At 36.4% G+C, this 18,365-nt stretch overlaps 1 protein-coding gene across 2 annotated transcripts in view; it reads right to left on the bottom strand.

The window, feature by feature from the left end:
- CIP2A (cellular inhibitor of PP2A) overlaps window positions 1–18,365 on the bottom strand; it is a 39,438-nt gene that overhangs the window by 14,943 nt on the left and 6,130 nt on the right. Inside the window, exons 4-12 of one of the 2 annotated variants that reach the window (XM_066346783.1) lie at window positions 17,814–17,908; window positions 17,208–17,304; window positions 16,227–16,349; window positions 15,925–16,070; window positions 12,732–12,807; window positions 7,240–7,458; window positions 5,015–5,174; window positions 2,391–2,532; window positions 881–980 (exon numbers count right to left, since the gene is read on the bottom strand). In XM_066346783.1, coding sequence (XP_066202880.1) covers window positions 881–980; window positions 2,391–2,532; window positions 5,015–5,174; window positions 7,240–7,458; window positions 12,732–12,807; window positions 15,925–16,070; window positions 16,227–16,349; window positions 17,208–17,304; window positions 17,814–17,908 — 1,158 coding nt within the window. The remainder of the gene's footprint in view (window positions 1–880; window positions 981–2,390; window positions 2,533–5,014; window positions 5,175–7,239; window positions 7,459–12,731; window positions 12,808–15,924; window positions 16,071–16,226; window positions 16,350–17,207; window positions 17,305–17,813; window positions 17,909–18,365) is intronic. The other variant, XM_066346784.1, reaches the window with a different exon arrangement.

The raw sequence follows: 18,365 nt of genomic DNA on the forward strand, positions 1-18,365 counted from the left end.
ACGTTGAGTGTCTTGTAGGTACTCAAGTACAATCTAATGCCACAGAACTATGATAAAAGCTGTCCTTTCTCTTCATAACCCCCAAGGTAACCCATCAAAACTCCTCCCACGAAGGGGAGATCATTATTTGCCCTTTGTAGTCAAGACCCTAGAGCTCAGAGAGATGAAATAACTTATTCAAGTCTGCAGTGATTAGTAAGTGGTGGAGTCAATATTTCAACCCTTTTTCTTAAGTGTTACGTTCTCAAAGCATACAAGTGGCCCCAGTCTAAGGTTTCAGTTCGGGCTTCTATTCTGTCTATAGAGACATGTGAACCATCTTTTAAGTTATTATACTAACTTAATTCACACGTGTTTATTAAATATATGATAAACCAGGTTTTGTGGAAGTCAAGGTAAACATCTAGAGCTCTTTGAATTCAGCTACCATCACTGAAATCTGTGCGTTAGCTATTTTCTGCAGACCCTCTCTAATAATCATTCACAATCAAGTTCTTTTCTCCCAAATGTCTCCCTATCCCCTTAAGACTCTACCTCATCATCTCCAACTAAAACCCAAAGCCCCAAATACCACTCCCATCACAATGCCAATAAAAATAAATGAAGAAAACTGAAGACACACACACACAAAAGGCTGAGGAAGCACCGCTATCATTCTGTACGTCAGAACCAAGGGCACTTATGTTCAATTCTGGTGAAACTCGAAAATAACTGTGTAGTGAGATTATTATAGCTACTTAAGGCAATTAACAAGCTTAAGATTTCTTCTGAATGCCAATTCTAAGCAAATCATCTTCAAAAATTAAGAATTTCAAAACAGAAACATATATAAGCATTTACATAGGAATAAACTTCAATAATTTGAAGAGTTTAAACTCACCTGAAGGATTTTATAAAAGCTTACTTCCATACCAGGAACCAAATGTTTAAGTTTGTTCATCAAATCAAGAGTTTTCAAAATTACATCAGCAGCAAGTTTACTTAAAAAAAAAATCATTTAAATTTGTTAAGTCAACATTGCTTTAAGTTTATTTCTGTTCATAATTCTGAAGAAAACAAAAAACCAACATCTTTGTTTTTAAACCTCAAGATACAGTATTGTTTCTTTTGAGAAGTAAAAATGTCAGAGACCAACATCCCTTTAACCCAAGACACAGAAAGAACTAGCATTAAGTGATGGCATTTCTTTCTCTACTCTCAAATACCCCATGTTTCAAAATTCTGCTTCAATCACTAGCAGCACTGGTAACATGACCCTTGTATTATTTCTTAGCTTTGTCACTGGAATACCAACCATAGAGGACAATGTTGGGCAATAAAAACACCTAATATTTATCAAATTATACTGTATTCTCAGCCATGTACCTAAGAGAACAAAAAGATAAACAGATAATCCTTACTACTGCAGAGTGCAAATCTGACACTTAGGACATTTATGAAAATTGGAACAAATCACAGTGTCTAGCATTTAGCAGATCTTCAACAAATAATTGTTAAAGACTTAATTCATGTGGGAGGAGGGGAATAAAAGAATCTCTTTACTATACTCCCTTTAACCATAAGTCTTATGCTAAGAGTTGTCTTTTTTATTAGGAAACTATCAACTGTGAATGATTTCCTTATAATAAAAACTACCCAGTTTTCTCATGCTCTTTTACTTAAACATGTAAAATTAAATGAACATAAAAATAATTACTAAGGGAATATCAAAAAGGATCTTTAGAAAAGAAACGTTCAAGAGTAAAAAAAACCCTTAGATAATCACAATAAATTAAAACATCACAAAACATACCTATACAATGAAAAACAAATCACAGATGTTCATCTTTCTTCAAAAGCATGTGATCCATGAATTGAATAAACTTTGTAAAAATTCATTATGAAAAAATTTTCATTCTTTCCTGCACGTTCAGTTAACAGAACATACCCCGCCCTGGCCGGTTGGCTCAGTGGTGGAGTGTCGGCCTGGCGTGCAGGAGTCCTGGGTTCGATTCCTGGCCAGGGCACACAGGAGAAGTGCCCATCTGCTTCTCCACTCCTCCCCCTCTCCTTCCTCTCTGTCTCTCTCTTCCCCTCCTGCAGCCAAGACTCCATTGGAGCAAAGTTGGCCTGGGTGCTGAGGATGGCTCTGTGGCCTCTGCCTCAGGTGCTAGAATGGCTCTGGTTGCAACAGAGCATCACCCTAGTGGGCGTGCCGGTGGATCCCGGTCGGGTGCATGCAGGAGTCTGACTGCCTCCCCATTTACAACTTCAGAAAAGTACAAAAAATAAAAAAAAATAAAAAAAGAACATACCCCAAGGATAGCCTCCAAGAGATGAGAATCACTACATCTTTTGATTTTTATTAAGTTTGGCCTTACCGTTTTGCAATTTGGATTTCATATACTCACCACAATTCAGAATCGGCGACTTTTGTTCCAAACCCCAGATCAATTTTGCCATAAGCAAACTGTTTTTCTATCAGAGTGGTACATTTGATAGTAGTCAGAATTTTTGCAATGTGCATTTTTAGGGTATCATCTCCACACAGAGGTAAGTATTATTAAGGACACAAACAAAAAGTTCTCAGAAACCTTGTTTTTGTATAGCACTTTACAGCATTTAGGATGATTTCATACAAATGATCTCCTCACTGCAATTCAGTGTATTACATTAGTTCAATGACAGATTAGGAAACTAGAGCTCAGAGCAGTTAAGTGACTGATAAGTAGCAAGAGCTGGGACTGACACCAAAACTTTCTGACTGAAAGGTAGAGAAACAAAGAATTTGTTACTCTACTAGATGTTAGTTACCAGGTATCACAACAGTTCAATAAATATTTGTTGAATTTTTCTCATAGTTTGGACACTGTAAGCCAGGGGTCGGGAAGCTTTTTGGCGGAGAGAACCATGAACACCACATATTTTAAAATGTAATTCTGTGAGAGCCATACAACAACCCGTGTACGTTACGCATTATCCAATAAAAATTTGGTGTTGTCCTGGAGGACAGCTGTGATTGGCTCCAGCCACTCACAACCAAACACATGAGTGGTAGGAAATGGATTGTAATGCATGAGAATATTTTATATTTTTAACGTTATTATTTTTTTTATTAGAGATTTGCCTGCGAGCCAGATGCAGCCATCAAAAGAGCCACATCTGGCTCGAGAGCCATAGGTTACCGAACCCTGCTGTAAGCTATTTTAAATATTTATCACTTCAAAAGGGTCAAGTTTGGTACCAATCAATGAAAGAAGGCCTGAATATATTACAGATATCTCTAAGGTCAAGCAAAGTGACTATATGTCTCCATAGCAATGGTTTTCAACTGTATGTCAGAATCATTTGTGTAATTTAAATAATCATAAAAACTCCTTCCTCCATGGTTTCACATTAGTCCAATTAAATTAGAATCTCTGAAAGTATGGTTATTATGTCAGTATTTTTTAAATGTTCTGATGATTCTAATAAATTGCCAAGATTGCAGCACTGACTGGTTGGCTCAGTGGTTGAGCATCAACCCACTGTGTGGAAGTCATGGGTTTGATTCCTGATCAGGGCACACTGGAGAAGTGCCCATCTGCTTCTCCTCCCTTCCCCCTTTTCTCTCTCTCTCCCTTCTCCTTCTACAGCCATGGTTCCATTGATTCGAGCATGTCCACCCCAGGCACTGAGTATGGCTCCATGGAGCCTCTGCCTCAGGCACTAAAAAATAGCTTGGTTGCGAGCATGGCCTTGGATGGGCAGAGCATCGCCCCCAATGGGGGTTGCCAAGTGGATTCTGGTCGGGCCGCATGTGGGAGTCTGTCTATCTCCCTTCCTCTCACTTAAATGGAAAAAAAAAAAAAAAATTGCCAAGGTTGAACATCACTCCTGTAAAGGAAGAGGAAAATGAAGAAACAGTGGCTCAGAGAAGAGATTAAAGAGAGGCGGAGTTTGCTACAGGTCAAGACAAAGTTCAACAAATTCTTCTTGCTTTGAGATACAAAAAAACCTGACCAAGCAAATATAAGAGATCTGCCTCATATACAGAAACTCCTTGCTGATAATAATAAAAGCATTAATAATTAAAAATTGAGATTTAAACTTTTAAAGGCTTAGAATCAGCTGATCTAAAAATACAAACAAACAAAAAAACCTAGTAAGGAAAACCTAGAAAAATCAGGGTAGCCTGGCCCATGGTTGTACAGTGGATAGTCAACCTGGGACATTAGGTTCCCAGGCTCAAAACCTCAAGGTCACCAGCTTGAGCATGGGGCTGCCAGCTTGAGCGTGGGATCACTGACATGAACCCAAGGTCATTAACTTGAGCAAGGAAGGGGTCCTGCTTCAGCTGGAGTCCCCCAGTTAAGGCACATATGAGAAGTAATCAATGAACAACTAAAGTGATGTAACTTCAAGGTGATGCTTCTTTCTCTCTCCCTTCCTGTCTCTCTCTAAAAAAAGAAAAGAAAATCAGTATACAGAAGGTAAGCAGTGACACTAATTATACTCAAGGTCTTTTTTTTAAAAATAAACTAATTTGTTGATAGTATTTGTTTTATACCCAAGTGTGATGTCATTTTCATTGAAAACATTTATGCTTTAATTTTTAAAAGTTAAAAATTACTTGGCTAAAATAATAACACCTTTACCAAGATTTACTTATTCCGATACACTCCACCAAAGATGGCACCGTAAATCATACAGGGGCAGCAATTACCATCAGAAGAAAGTAATAGGGCAGATATTTTAGAATATAACTCCTAATCTCAAACCATGACAGAAATATCTAAATCAAGTTTAAAAAGCATTTCTGAAAATGTTCTTTAGCTTAAGACTTTTGCATAGGAATAAGGGGAAAGAGTCTGAACAACTTTTATCGAAATTCTACATTGAGAATCAGTTCTATATTTTAAATTTCAGTTCAATAATTCTGAATATATAGATGCATGAAAAGTTATAATATTACAAAAACAAAATTGCAGTAAATGCAATGCTGGAAAAAAGTGAGTGGTTATTTAGTTTCCACGTTTATACCAGTAAAGGATATTTAACAAAACTTCAATGGCTTTGACCATCCTTTCACATTTTTTTCTTATTAAGACCTCATCTAGATTTTGCTCTGTGAACTGAAGCTGATCAAGGACTGTAGGCAGCAGAAGGGCCACAAAATGGTCAGCGGAAGAACTGCTAGCAGTATCAATGACATCCTGGAATATAACCACCGCCAATGATTAAAAACAGAACAAAAGATGGACTACAGAATGCAGAAATAGCCATCACAGTGCTACAATATACTCTTTTAAATTTTCTTACAGGTACTTTAATAGTTCATTGACTTATGTCTTCTATTTCAGATCTACCCTTTTATCCAGTTTTGAGAGCTGTGATGACTTTTTCTCTGATATGGAACAATAAGATTTTGGGTTAATCAACTGCAAACAAGACATTTTTAAATAGTCTATATTTGTGATTTTAAAATTATTACAAATTAAAAGTATGTACTAAAAACAGATATCTCTCCCAGCCAGGGCACACAGGAGAAGCGCCCATTTGCTTCTCCCCCCTCCCCCCTCCTTCCTCTCTGTCTCTCTCTTCCCCTCCCGCAGCCAAGGCTCCATTGGAGCAAAAATGGCCCGGGCGCTGGGGATGGCTCCTTGGCCTCTGCCCCAGCCGCTAGAGTGGCTCTGGTAGCTGCAGAGCAATGCCCCGGAGGGGCAGAGCATCGCCCCCTGGTGGGCAGAGCGTCGCCCCTGGTGGGCGTGCCGGGTGGATCCCGGTCGGGCGCATGCAGGAGTCTGTCTGACTGTCTCTCCCCGTTTCCAGCTTCAGAAAAATACAAAAAAAAAACAACAACCAGATATCTCGAGTTTGCTAAATGTAATTATAATAATTAAATAGATACTAGTCTTAATATTTTATAACCATAAATAATTTTCATCAAGAATCAAAGGGCTTTTTAAAGACTAAAACTGATTGTTAGCAGTCAAGACCAAAATAAAACAGAAAAAACAACTTGTGCATAATTGTTTAAAAAAATTTTGATCAGGCGCCCTGGCTGGATAGTGTGGTTGGTGAGAGCATCGTTCCGGTATGAAAAAGTTGCAAGTTCAATCCCTGGTCAGGGCACATATAGGAAAAGATCTATGTTTTTCTCTCCCTCCGGTCCCCCTTCTCCTCTAAAATCAATGACTAAAAAAGTGATTAAATAAACAATAAATTTTTAAAATCATTCATGTACATTTGTGCATAGGATCCAGTGAGGAGAGGGGAGACATTCTAGAAAGACTCTGGCAGAATGGGTAAAAGCAGGGAGCAGAGTCGAGAATGCAAAATGACCCTGATGGTAAAATCTGCCCAAATGTGAGGCCTCTAGGGAAAGAATTTTTGTCTGTATCCCAAATGTCTAAAAGTGGTTGGCATGCTCCACGCCATCTCACTAACTGAATCCAATGTTCCTCTGTTAGTCCCCTCAGCAGCTTAATAAAGAGTAGACAGTATCTACTGAGATAGAATGTGATTACTTCAGAAAGTAGTTATACAACAAGAAAACATATAAGTCATAAGACTTTAGTTATTACACTGAAAAAAGTTTATACAAGCGTTTCTGTGAAAAAAAGGAAAACACTATTATCTGTGACTTCGCCAGAAAAAAGAAATTCAGTAGCTGAATGGTGGGGAGCCTGGTAATGGAGAAGTTTTCCTGAAGTGTATGAACAACTGGAAGATTAATATGAACATTTTAAAAACAAACTGTTCACTGAGAACCCTGGAAAAGTCAGGCCTGAGCTACGGTGACACAGTGGATAGCACTGACCTGGAAGGTTGAGGAGGCCGGTTTGGAACCCCGGGCTTGCCCTGTGAAGGCACATACAGAAGTAACTACCACAAGCTGATGCTTTCTGCTCCTTCACCGCCCCCCCCCCCTCTCCTCTCTCAATAAGTAAAATCTTTTTTTTTTTTACAGGGACAGAGAGAGAGTCAGAGAGAGGGATAGATAGGGACAGACACGAGAACGGAGAGAGATGAGAAGCATCAACCATCAGCTCTTTGCTGTGACACCCCGGTTCTTCATTGATTGCTCTCATATGTGCCTTGACCGTGGGCCCTTAGCAGACCGAGTAACCCCTTGTTTGAGCCCGCGCTCAAGCTGGTGACCTCGGGGTCTCAAACCTGGGTCCTCCACATCCCAGTCCGACGCTCCATCCATTGTGCCACCGCCTGGTCAGGCAATAAGTAAAATCTTTAAAAAGATGCAGAAAAGTCAAATATTACCTCAAATATTTCCTTGAACAACTCCAGTGCTAAAATAGAACAGTTTTCTGATCCATCCAACGGTTGGCCTGACCAATGAAGCAGAGCTACAGTAGGTTCTAAACATTTAGAACGGCTTCCCAGAACAGTGTTGCCAGATGGAGACTGTTCAAATATCATCCGAGTGAGCACATGGCGCAGCTGAGTTACTGAACAGAAGGCAAGAAGTAATTCTAAAACCTGTGCAACACAGAGTCTTCATTAAATGTCAGTTTCATTAGATTTGAATGCACAAAGTGATCAAATTATGACACTAAAAATAACAGACATTTTAAAAGAAAATACCCTCCAACAAAAATTAGGAGCAGCTTCCAATTTTTCTCCCAGTATTATTTTTCAAAAAGAGTTAACAGGTTCTACAAGGTTACAAAGAACTCTGTTTGCAGTGGTCACTGCCGATAAATGGGAGCCTGAAGGGCAACCGCAACCACTGTTTACACGCCTCCGAAGCACTTCATAGTGGAAGCACAAATGTTGTTTTTATTTATTTATTCTTTACAAATCTGTTTTTAAAATAAAAAAATTAAAATAAAATTAGTAACTAACACTTGCTATTATGCTAAGTAAGCTTCAAGAATTGCTATAAAGCATTCTTTAGGATAGTATTAAAAATGGTATCCCAAAGCTTTACGATCTTAAGAACGGCTATTTTCACAGTTTGTCCGTCAGCATTATGCCCTGGGCTCTCCTACTCTACCTTATTTCTTTTTTACTTCATAATTGGGCCCTATAGCATTACATAACATTCCACATCAACCGGTTTATTAGCTGTTAAGTTAAAGTCTATCTTATTTCACATACTCTCAACCTATCTTAAATTTTTCTTTTAATTTCTTTGCCTATCACTTATTTTCTAACTTTGTTTCTCGTAAATGACATATAATTGGGATCTGTGTTTTAATCAACTTGATAGCATCTCATTTTAATAGAACTCAGTCAACTGGCATTTTCTAGAAACAATCTTTGATTTATTCTCTTTTAAATATAAATTGTAGTACTTGTTTTAGGATAGGTAATACATGTTCTTGATTCCAAAGTCAAAGGTACCAGCCTGACCTCTAGTTACACTCCCTGAGAGCAAGCAATGTTACTAGTTTACTGTTTATCTTACCAGGGACATGTTATGTACACATACAAGAATATATTTTCTCAATTACACTTACTCTGTAAGTATAGCATACAGAGAAGTAAACAAATCAATCACTAGTGCAGTTAGATGCTTTGCCCAAAGTGAACACACCAGAAAACTAGCAACCAGATTAAGAAAGAAAATTCTACCGGAATTCCAACCCACTTGTGTCCCCTCCTAAGGCAACATGGAACCATTCCTCACTTCAGATTTCTGACATCACAGATTAATTTTACCTTCACTATTCTTGGATTTTTGTATTTCTACATAGTTTTTCAATCAGCTTACCAGTTTATATTAAACAATCACATGGGACTGTTTTATACAGTTGTTCATATGGAAATTAATACAATAAATAATACAAGAATGAACTCTGTTTTGCATACTCACAACTGCAAGCCTACCTTGCCTCACCTTACACATAAATAGAGCCTTACAGTGTATACGCTTATGTCTGGCATTTTTAGCTTAGCATTGTTAGTGAGATTCATCCATATTGTTGCATGCTGTCACATTTCACTCATGTTCAACTGTACAGTAGTCACGCGACACATGACATTTCAATGACAGACAGCACACATAATGGTGGTCCCATAAGATTGTAAAGGAGCTGAAAAATTCCTATCACTTAGTCTCATCTTAATGCCAGAGCATAGCGTATTACTCATGTTTGTGATGCTGGTGCAAACAACAGGCTGCCAGTAGCATAAAAGTACAGCACATATAATTATTCAGTGCATACTACTTGGTAATGATAGTAAGTGCCATTGTTACTGCTTTATGTATGTACTATGCTATACTTTTAATCATTATTTAGGATGTACTCTGCTGTAAAACAGTATGTGGTCATGCCAGTAGCACTTCAAAGATCTCATGTTTATAGTGTCTCTTGATTGCATCATTTTTCTCTTGTGCTCGATTTCATTTTGTGTTTTATAAATTTAGTGTAGCCTAAGTATGTGGTGTTTATGAAGTAAACATACAGTAGGGTAATGTATGATACTAGGCCTTCACATTCACACTCAATCACTCACATAGAGCAACTTCATTTATGGAAAATGCCCTACACAGTGCATCTTTTTTAATCTTTTGTATTGTATTTTTACTACTTTTCTATGTTTAGTGTTTAGGTGCATAAATATTATTGTTATAATTGCCTACAGTACTCAATGCAGTAAGATGCTGTACAGCAGGGGTCCCCAAACTTTTTACACAGGGGGCCAGTTCACTGTCCCTCAGACCATTGGAGGGCTGCCACATACAGTGCTCCTCTCACTGACCACCAATGAAAGAGGTGCCCCTTCTGGAAGTGTGGCGGGGGGCCGGATAAATGGCCTCAGGGGGCCGCATGCAGCCCGTGGGCCGTAGTTTGGGGATGCCTGCTACAGGTTTGTAGCCTCAGAGAAATAAGCTATACCATATAGCCTAGGTGTGTAGTAGGCTACACCACCGAGGTTTGTGTAAGTACATTTATGATGTTCATAAAATGATTCATTTCTCAGAATGTATCCCCATTAAGTGGTGCATGCTTGTTTTCCAGTTCCACTGTTTATGTTCCCACTCCACTGCTGACAGCATTTGAATTATTTCTAATGCTTGGCTATCAGGAGCAGTACTGCTAAGTTATACATGTCTTCTGGTGAACATACACATTCAATTCTTTGGGGTAAATTCTTAAGAGTGGAATGGTCAGATGCCATAGTATGCATGTGTCTAATGGTAGTAGATAATGCCAGTTTTCATAAGTGAACTGTATCAAATTTCAGTCCATGCATACTAAGACACTTAGGAAGTTTTAACATTCTCATCTATACTTGATCTTACCCCTATTTTTAATTTTAACCATCTGGTAGGTAAGCAGTGATGTTGCATTACCATTTAAATATCCATTCTCAGAATATTAATAAAGTTGAATACGCACTTCATATTTATTGACAAATTCAAGTTTTCTTTGTTTAGATTAGCTATTGGGTCCACTCTATTTTCTGCTTATATGTACAAATTTTTAGATAACATTTTAGATAGGAGCCCTTTGTTGGATATATGTACTATAGGTAACTTTCCAATGCTGAGTTGTTATTTCACTCTTATTGATCTTTTTATGAATAGAAACTCTTAATTTTAATATAGCTCTACTTCTCAACTTTTTTCCTGTAGAGCTGGCGTTTTGTTTTTTGTTTAAGAAAACCTTTGTCTATTCCAAAGCTGTAAAGGTAGATATTCTGCTGGATGTTTCTTCTAAAAGTTCATTGTATTACCTTTCACATTTAGATCTACAATCTTTCTGGAACCAATTTTCACATTTGGTGTAAGGTAAGGGTCACAATTCAGTTTTTTCCCATATGAATAGTCAATTGACCCAGTGGCATTTATTGAAATGACCATACTTTTAAGACTTCACTGTTATCAATCAGAATCCATAAACTATAGATTGGACTGGACTGTTGTTCCACTGGGCTAGTTGGGCTACCTACACTCTTTTAGACCTTTGTAAATTCAGCTTCCTAATTTCTACAAACACCAAAAAAAAAAATACAAAAACAAAAAAAACACTAAAACCTGCTATAATTTTGATTGACCAAACACTGTAAATTCTTGCAAACTATAAACTTGGTGTGTCCATATTTATTTAGGTTTTTTATTTCTCTCATTTCACAATTTCAGAGTAGAGGTTTTGTACATGTTTTGTCAGATTTATCCGGGAAGTATTTGACATTTTAAAAAATTAGTAAATGGGCCTGACCAGGTGGTAGCACAGTGGATAAGCCTTGGCCTAGGATGCAGAGGACCCAGGTTCGAAACCCTAAGGTCGCTGGCTTGAGCGCAGGTTCACCAGCGTAAGCGTGAGGTCACTGGGACCATAGACATGACACCATGGTCGCTGGCTTGGCTGGAGCCCCCGGTCAAAGCACAGATGAGAAAGCAATCAATGGGCAACTAGGAGGCCACAACTATGAGTTGATGCTTCTCATGTCTCTCCTTTCCCGTCTGTCTGTCTGTCTCTCTATCACAAACACACAAAATCAGTAAATGGTATGATTTTCAAATTTAATTAATTTAATTTTCTATTTGATTAATACAGTAGTCACTCGTCTATCACAGGGGTTAGGTTCCAGAACCCCTCCGCAATAAGTAAAAATCTGCGAAGTAGCTGTTAGATTCAGGGAGTACTGGGGCTGCCAAAGAGTGTAACTGTTGCAGGAACAGTAAGTGCTGATATGGCTCCTGTGAGGCTGGGAACAAAGAAGGTCAGAGACCCTTATCAGAAGTTTAGGTTTGAAATTCGCCACTAAGCTAAAACCGGCCCCTGTTGCTATGCTGGCCTCTGTTGCTATGCTGCGTGTGACCTCCCTAGCCAATAGCTAAACTGCCACATCTGCTTCTGTCCTATGCTTGCTCACTTAGGATATATAATGGCTTGGCTGTAAGCTCCAGGCGCGGCTCCCATTTGCAGCTCCTTGTGGGCACGGTGTCTCCGGACATCTCGGAAGTTGGCCCCTGTACAGTTTAAACTGGCCAATAAAGTAACATCTTAACTCCTGAAAGTCTCCGATGTTTGTTCTCATACCCGGTGGATGCTACATAGCGACCTTGTATTTATTTTATTATTTATATGTATTTTAAAACTTTATTTTGATTTAATATTCTTTTAATGTTTTAATTTTTCTACATTTTTTAGTTTTCAATTATTTAGGCTAGAAAATGCATATTTTACTGCAAAAATAATTAAAATAACCAGTATATAAAAATACCTATATACCGCAAAATCCCATGATATAGAAAAAATCCCTAGTACAAAATTAGATATACTATACAATTTAAAAATCCGCAACACAGTGAGACCACTAAAAGTGAACCGCGACATGGCGAGGGATGACTGTATTTTCTGCATGTATTCTGGTGAAATTATGAACATGTTTCTCCTGACTATGTAGCTAGGAGTGGAACTACTGCATCATACGGTACACATATGGTCAGTAAGCACTGTGAACAGCTTTCCAAAGAGGCTATACCAGTGTATAAAGATTTAAGGAGAGTTCTAGAGTAATGTTCTGTTTCTTGATCTAGACATTGGCTCAGTGAGCGGATAGTGTCATTCTGGTGTGCCAAGGTCATGGGTTCGATCCCAGGTCAGAGTACATATTAGAATCCACCAATTAGTACAAAACTAAATGGAAAAACTAAGTAAGTAAAACAAGTTGTGCTTCTCTGTCTCTCCCTCGCCACTTCAAATTTAAACTACGCTTAGTTTGTGAACTGTGCACTTAGATTTTTCATCACATTAGTTTTTAAAAAGTTTAAAACAAGAGTTGTTTTTACATACCTTTGAAGAAGAATCAGAATCCTTTCCATTAAGAAGACCTAATACTTGATTAAGGCATGAAGAAAAGTGCTCATATCTAGGTATGAAAAGGTATACAATAAATGAATAATTGTAATAACTATCTATGTACAGCACCAGGTGGGTACTGGAAATATCAGGGGATCACTTTGTAAAGTATATTATTGTCTAGCCACTTCGCTGTACACCTGAGACAGTTTTAAAAAATCGTCCATCAAATGATATTGTAAAATTGATACATCAAAAATTATTTATGTACAAAATAAACATGAAATGTAAGTGTATTCTTTCACCTATTTGAGCTTCTAATATAGAACAGCCTTTATAAAATTTATATTTAAAACTTGAAACACATCTTACCACTATGATATGCATAAAATGATTCTGTCATATATAAAAACAGTATAAAAACAACTCATTGCAAGAAATAATTCATTTGAACTTTCTATACCTCAATAGCCTTTTTTTAAAGGCTGTAAAATTCACAGAACAGTAATATACTAACAATTAGCTAGTTATTTATAAAGCATCTACAATGTCCAGATATTAAGTTAGGCTCTGCAGATACAGAAGTAAGGAGCAGGGCCCTGTGTTAACAACACTAAGAGGTCCTAGCGGTACCATTCATTCATTACATTCTATGGGACTGGTAAATCCTAGAGTCGGAGAGTAGAGCACTGTCAGAGAACCCAGTCTATGGATGAAGGTTAGAAAAACAAAAAATAATATATTATAATGTAAAACATGCTTTAATGGAAATGTATAAAATGTTATGAAACAGGATGGGTATCAAACCCAGACTTGATGGAACAGGCCTGATGAGGTGAAGCTTCCCAGACTTGAGTCTGAAATAGGAGTCAGACGTATATAGGAGAAAGAGTATCCCAGCCTTCCAAACAAAGCTCTTCAGAAAATAGCACATGGACATATGAAATGGCATTTCTAGCAAGTTAGTGGTTCTATTTACTGTTTGAAATGATACAAAAGTACATAAGGAAGAATGTGAAAAAATAAGGCTGACTGCCAGTGGCCAGGTTTTAGAGGGCTATACTGAAAATTTGGATATTCACTATGAATACAATGGCAGATTACAAATTTTAAAAGAAACATATTATTGAAAAAAAAAGGGGGGAGGGGCACAGAGAAAACTAGATAAGAGGGTGACGGAGGACAATCTGACTCTGGGCGAGGGGTATGCAACATAATTTAATGACAAGATAACCTAGACATGTTTTCTTTGAATATATGTACCCTGATTTATTAATGTCATCCCATTAACATTAATAAAAATTTATTTAAAAAAAAAAGATGAAAGTTGAGTATATGTAAAAATCAAGGGAGTCAACTGAATGGTAGGCACTAAAGAGATGGGAGAAATTGTTGACGATAGGACAGAACGAGACTTAATGCATAGAATAATGGGATATGTTTATGAACAAAACGGGACACCAAATAAGAATTGGAATAAACATGGCTAACTTTGCTCAGGAGAAGATTTGAGGAACCTCCAATTATATGGGAGTCTTTATTATTTTCTTACTTTTCTGTGAGACAACGATTATGGACATTTTCTAAGTAAAAGTGGCAAGAGGAAAGTAGTAAATATTTAAAGCCACTGCAGAAAATGAGAAAGCTGATTGGGAATAAATGTAACAGGTGTTGTCCAGATGAAGTTAGAGATCACAAGTAGTGTACGAATTCATAGATGTGATTTTCTCAAGCTTTGATTAGTAACCCAGGTATTAAGTCAGACCTTGGAACAGATTCAGGAATATTCTGCTAAATGGTAGAGCAGATAAATAAGAGGACAACATAGCTAGATAGAAAATAGATAATGCAGCCCTGACTGGGTGGCCCAGTGGACAGAGTGTCATTCTAGTGTGCCTAGGTCGTGGGTTAGATATGAGAAGCAACCAATTAGTACAACACCAAATGGAACAACTAAGTAAGTGAAACAAGTTGTACTTCTCTCTCTCCTCCTTCAAATCAATGGAAAAAATTTAAAAGTTAATAATAAAAATAGATAATGTAACTGAGAGATATACAAAAGTGATTAAGCAACTACTTATTGTTAAATAAAATTATCTTTCTTTCCTCCCAGAGAGGTATACCCACAATATTATTTGTTTACTCCTAAGCTGTTAAAGAAGTACTTTTCGGTGGTCTGTACAGGTGTTACATGAGAATGTACTGGGAAGATTTTCAGAACAGATAGAGAGAGGCAGGTAAAGAGAAGGCATTCTGGAAGACAGTTCCCTTATCTACTGATGCTTAAGAGAAAAAAAATAAAATGCCAATGCGAATACTGTTTGGTAGTACAAAATATCAGTTAACCATATGACGAGTGATCAACCTTGTCCTAGTGCTTGGCTTTTGATTTTTTTAATTTCTAGGTTGTATATTCCTTAAAGATTAGGAACTATGTCTTTGTATAACTTCTAGATTCCATGTTCCTTAACGTTTGAGGACTATGTCTTCATATTCTTGCCTCTGCTAACACTGACTCCTCCCCCATGCTTGGCTATAGCAGGGCTCAATAAACATTTTGTTTCTGAATGACTCATTAATTTAACTCTAAAGCAATTTCAACAATTTTCTAACTTAGAACTACAAAGCAGTTTAGACACTCTGAAAATTTAATTCAAGAGGCAAAAAGGCCATGAACTCTTTGAAATACAGTTGCTAATCGATGTCAAAACATAATCGTATGAAATGCCAATGAGATAGAATGGACATATAAATATGTTGTCATTTTTGCCTTATAATGCAATAGAGTCATCCACTGAAGGAAACATCCATTTTTATACAAAATGATAAACACCGAAAGACACATGGACATGAATGTTCTTATAATAAAAATACTCTTTCAAAAACTCATAGTGTTCAAGATTTAAAACTGATTTTGAAAAAGATTAATCAGGATGCGTACATTTTGGAGAATGATACAACCTTATTCATTTAAGATAAAGACTGAAACACATACACACCCTTGTTGTATTTTTACATTACAGGCCATGAAAACAAAAAGAATGGGAATAAATCCCACCAAAATATTCTTATTTAGTCTATTGTGAATCAGTAAAATTCAAGTTTACTAATTTAAAAAGCTTTATTTATCAAAAACACATCTTGACTTTTTATTTTTTAAAGGTCTTAAAATTTGTCAGAGCCATACCTGGTAAGATAATCAGCAATTTTAGGATTCTTAAGAAGATCCATCAGTAGATCAACTGAATACTTTCTGGTCAGTGTGCCATCGCCGTTTATGAGAATATTAAATATTAGCTGGAAAGTCTGGTGAATGTTTCGGGCATGGAACAGCTTAAAAACAAATTAGTGAAAGCGTATTATACAAAAAGAAAGTTAAGCTGAAACTATCATAAAATGTAATCAAGAACCTCATTATGGACTTTTAAAGTATCCAAGAATATAAACTTTAGAATTATTTTCAAAAATAATAACAAAAATCATATTTACCTTTTCCCCAACCTCTTCGTTTAATGTCAAACTGGATAATATTGAAAGTGCGAACACAACTACAGTTAAACTACTATGGGCCAAGAAGCTTATAAGAGTTCGATAAAAAGATTTCACATTATTCTGAGGAAGAAAAATATTAAGAAATAAATTAGAATGAAAAATTGTAATTTTTATATTTTGGTTCAGAAAGTACATCTTACACAGGGTAGGCAAACTTGTATTAAACATCATTATCAACATAAAAAGTCATTTAAGGAGAGGGTATTTTCATATACTGCTTCCAGTAGTATATACAGGTACAACTAAGTGAAGAGCAGTGTTTAGATACAAGATTGTGAGTAAAAGTTCAACTTCTCAAACATTTCTGTGGCTCAAAATAATCTCCACCTCCAAAATAAGAACTGGTCAGAATAATCTAGCACATGAACAAATGACATATTATTTAATTTAAAATTAAACAGGTAATACTATATATTGCAAGCAGGGGAACTGTTGTTCACAAAGCACCTTCAAGAATCAACAAACTTCCTTGGTTTACTATATTTCTAATGGCGGATCAGTTAACCTCATTAGTGTGCCTGCACATATCACAACTACTGGTAGTGGACGCTAGGTATTTACTCATGAATCTTTCTGGTGGAATTGCCATTGCTCTTGTGGAAATAGAAGACTGAGGGCAATGGGATTGCCAGTGATGTGTCTCCCTTCTACTGACACAAGATAATTTAGCTTGTCTTGTGTTATTCAATACAACAAAAAATGGGATGCTAATTAAACTTTAAGTATTCAACATCTGTATTAACCCTTAACATCTTAAATACAACATATATGAAGGCTGGAATACTTCAAGTTATTTTTATGTGAATCTGATTATTAACTTTGGTGGGTCAGCTGGATGAGACAAGATGCATAAAACTTTCTTGAAGCACAGGACCCACCACAAAACAAGAAAGAAACAGTCTACAAAAACCATCTTACCAAAGTCTTTATGTGTGTTTGAACAGAAAGATTGTGTCGACAAAGATTTGCCAATAATCCTAGGCAAGGCATTGTTAACTCATCTTCAGAAGACTGACTGTTATTTTAAGAAAAATAATAAAAAAGCATTAAATTCATTTTAAATTATTCAAAATTTACACATAAAAATTCCTCTTTGCATGCAAAAAGCCCGATTAACATGTGAATACAGTCAAACTTTGAATAGCATTGCCCATTCATTTCATGTTTTGAAACTAAATAATTCTACTCAATCGTAGAAATATGAAAATAATTGTCAGTGATCATATGCTATCTCATTAGTATGTTCTCCTATTATGATTAAATTATAAACATACAACTTTCAGTTTCAGTAATTTCTTTCTGTTCAAATAAAGTCACTTCATAAATTTATGGATGTATATATAAAATTACATATTGCAAATTAAAGCTGCTTTACATCCTTAAAATTATCTTGCAGGAGTAGATAAAAATTAATCTGTTTATAAACAATGGAAAAAATTATTTAAGAAAAACTGAATTATTACCTGGTTTTGGTTTAAAAATGAAACAACAGATTTTTAGTTATGTGTTTGGTTGCATACTCACACATGATCTATCAGGAATGTAATTAATTCATCTATATTGGCACCAGAATGAAAAATTCTGACGTTATATGTTAATTTCTGCAGAAGTTGAATGCACTGAGAATAAAAATATAGTAATGAATACAAACACATAAAAAGATATTGCATGTTCACAAAAAGCGGACTTCTGTGCATATTCTAAGCATGTCACCATTTTAGGAGGCAGAGTTTAGAGCAAGAACTTTTCCATTTCTTAATATGGTTCTCTCGCTTTTTTTTTCTTTAAATAAAAAGTAATAAACATTAGGATTCATCTCCTGATTCACCTTCCTCTACATCCTACCTCAAAGACAGCATCTTTTCATCAACGCGGCTTATTTCATCATCTTAGACTTATATGCAGGTCTAAACACATATATGCCATCAAATCTAAGATATACATGTTTTCACATTTACTATCTTTAAAATTACATGTCAGTTTAATTGGCAATGCTTTACTTTCTTGTAAGTGCATTTTAGGTTCAATAAAATATCATGGGTGTAAGAGCTCGAGTCATGCTAAATAAAACCAAAT

The sequence above is a fragment of the Saccopteryx leptura genome, chromosome 8, assembly GCF_036850995.1.
Source record: "Saccopteryx leptura isolate mSacLep1 chromosome 8, mSacLep1_pri_phased_curated, whole genome shotgun sequence".
Taxonomy (NCBI): domain Eukaryota; kingdom Metazoa; phylum Chordata; class Mammalia; order Chiroptera; family Emballonuridae; genus Saccopteryx; species Saccopteryx leptura.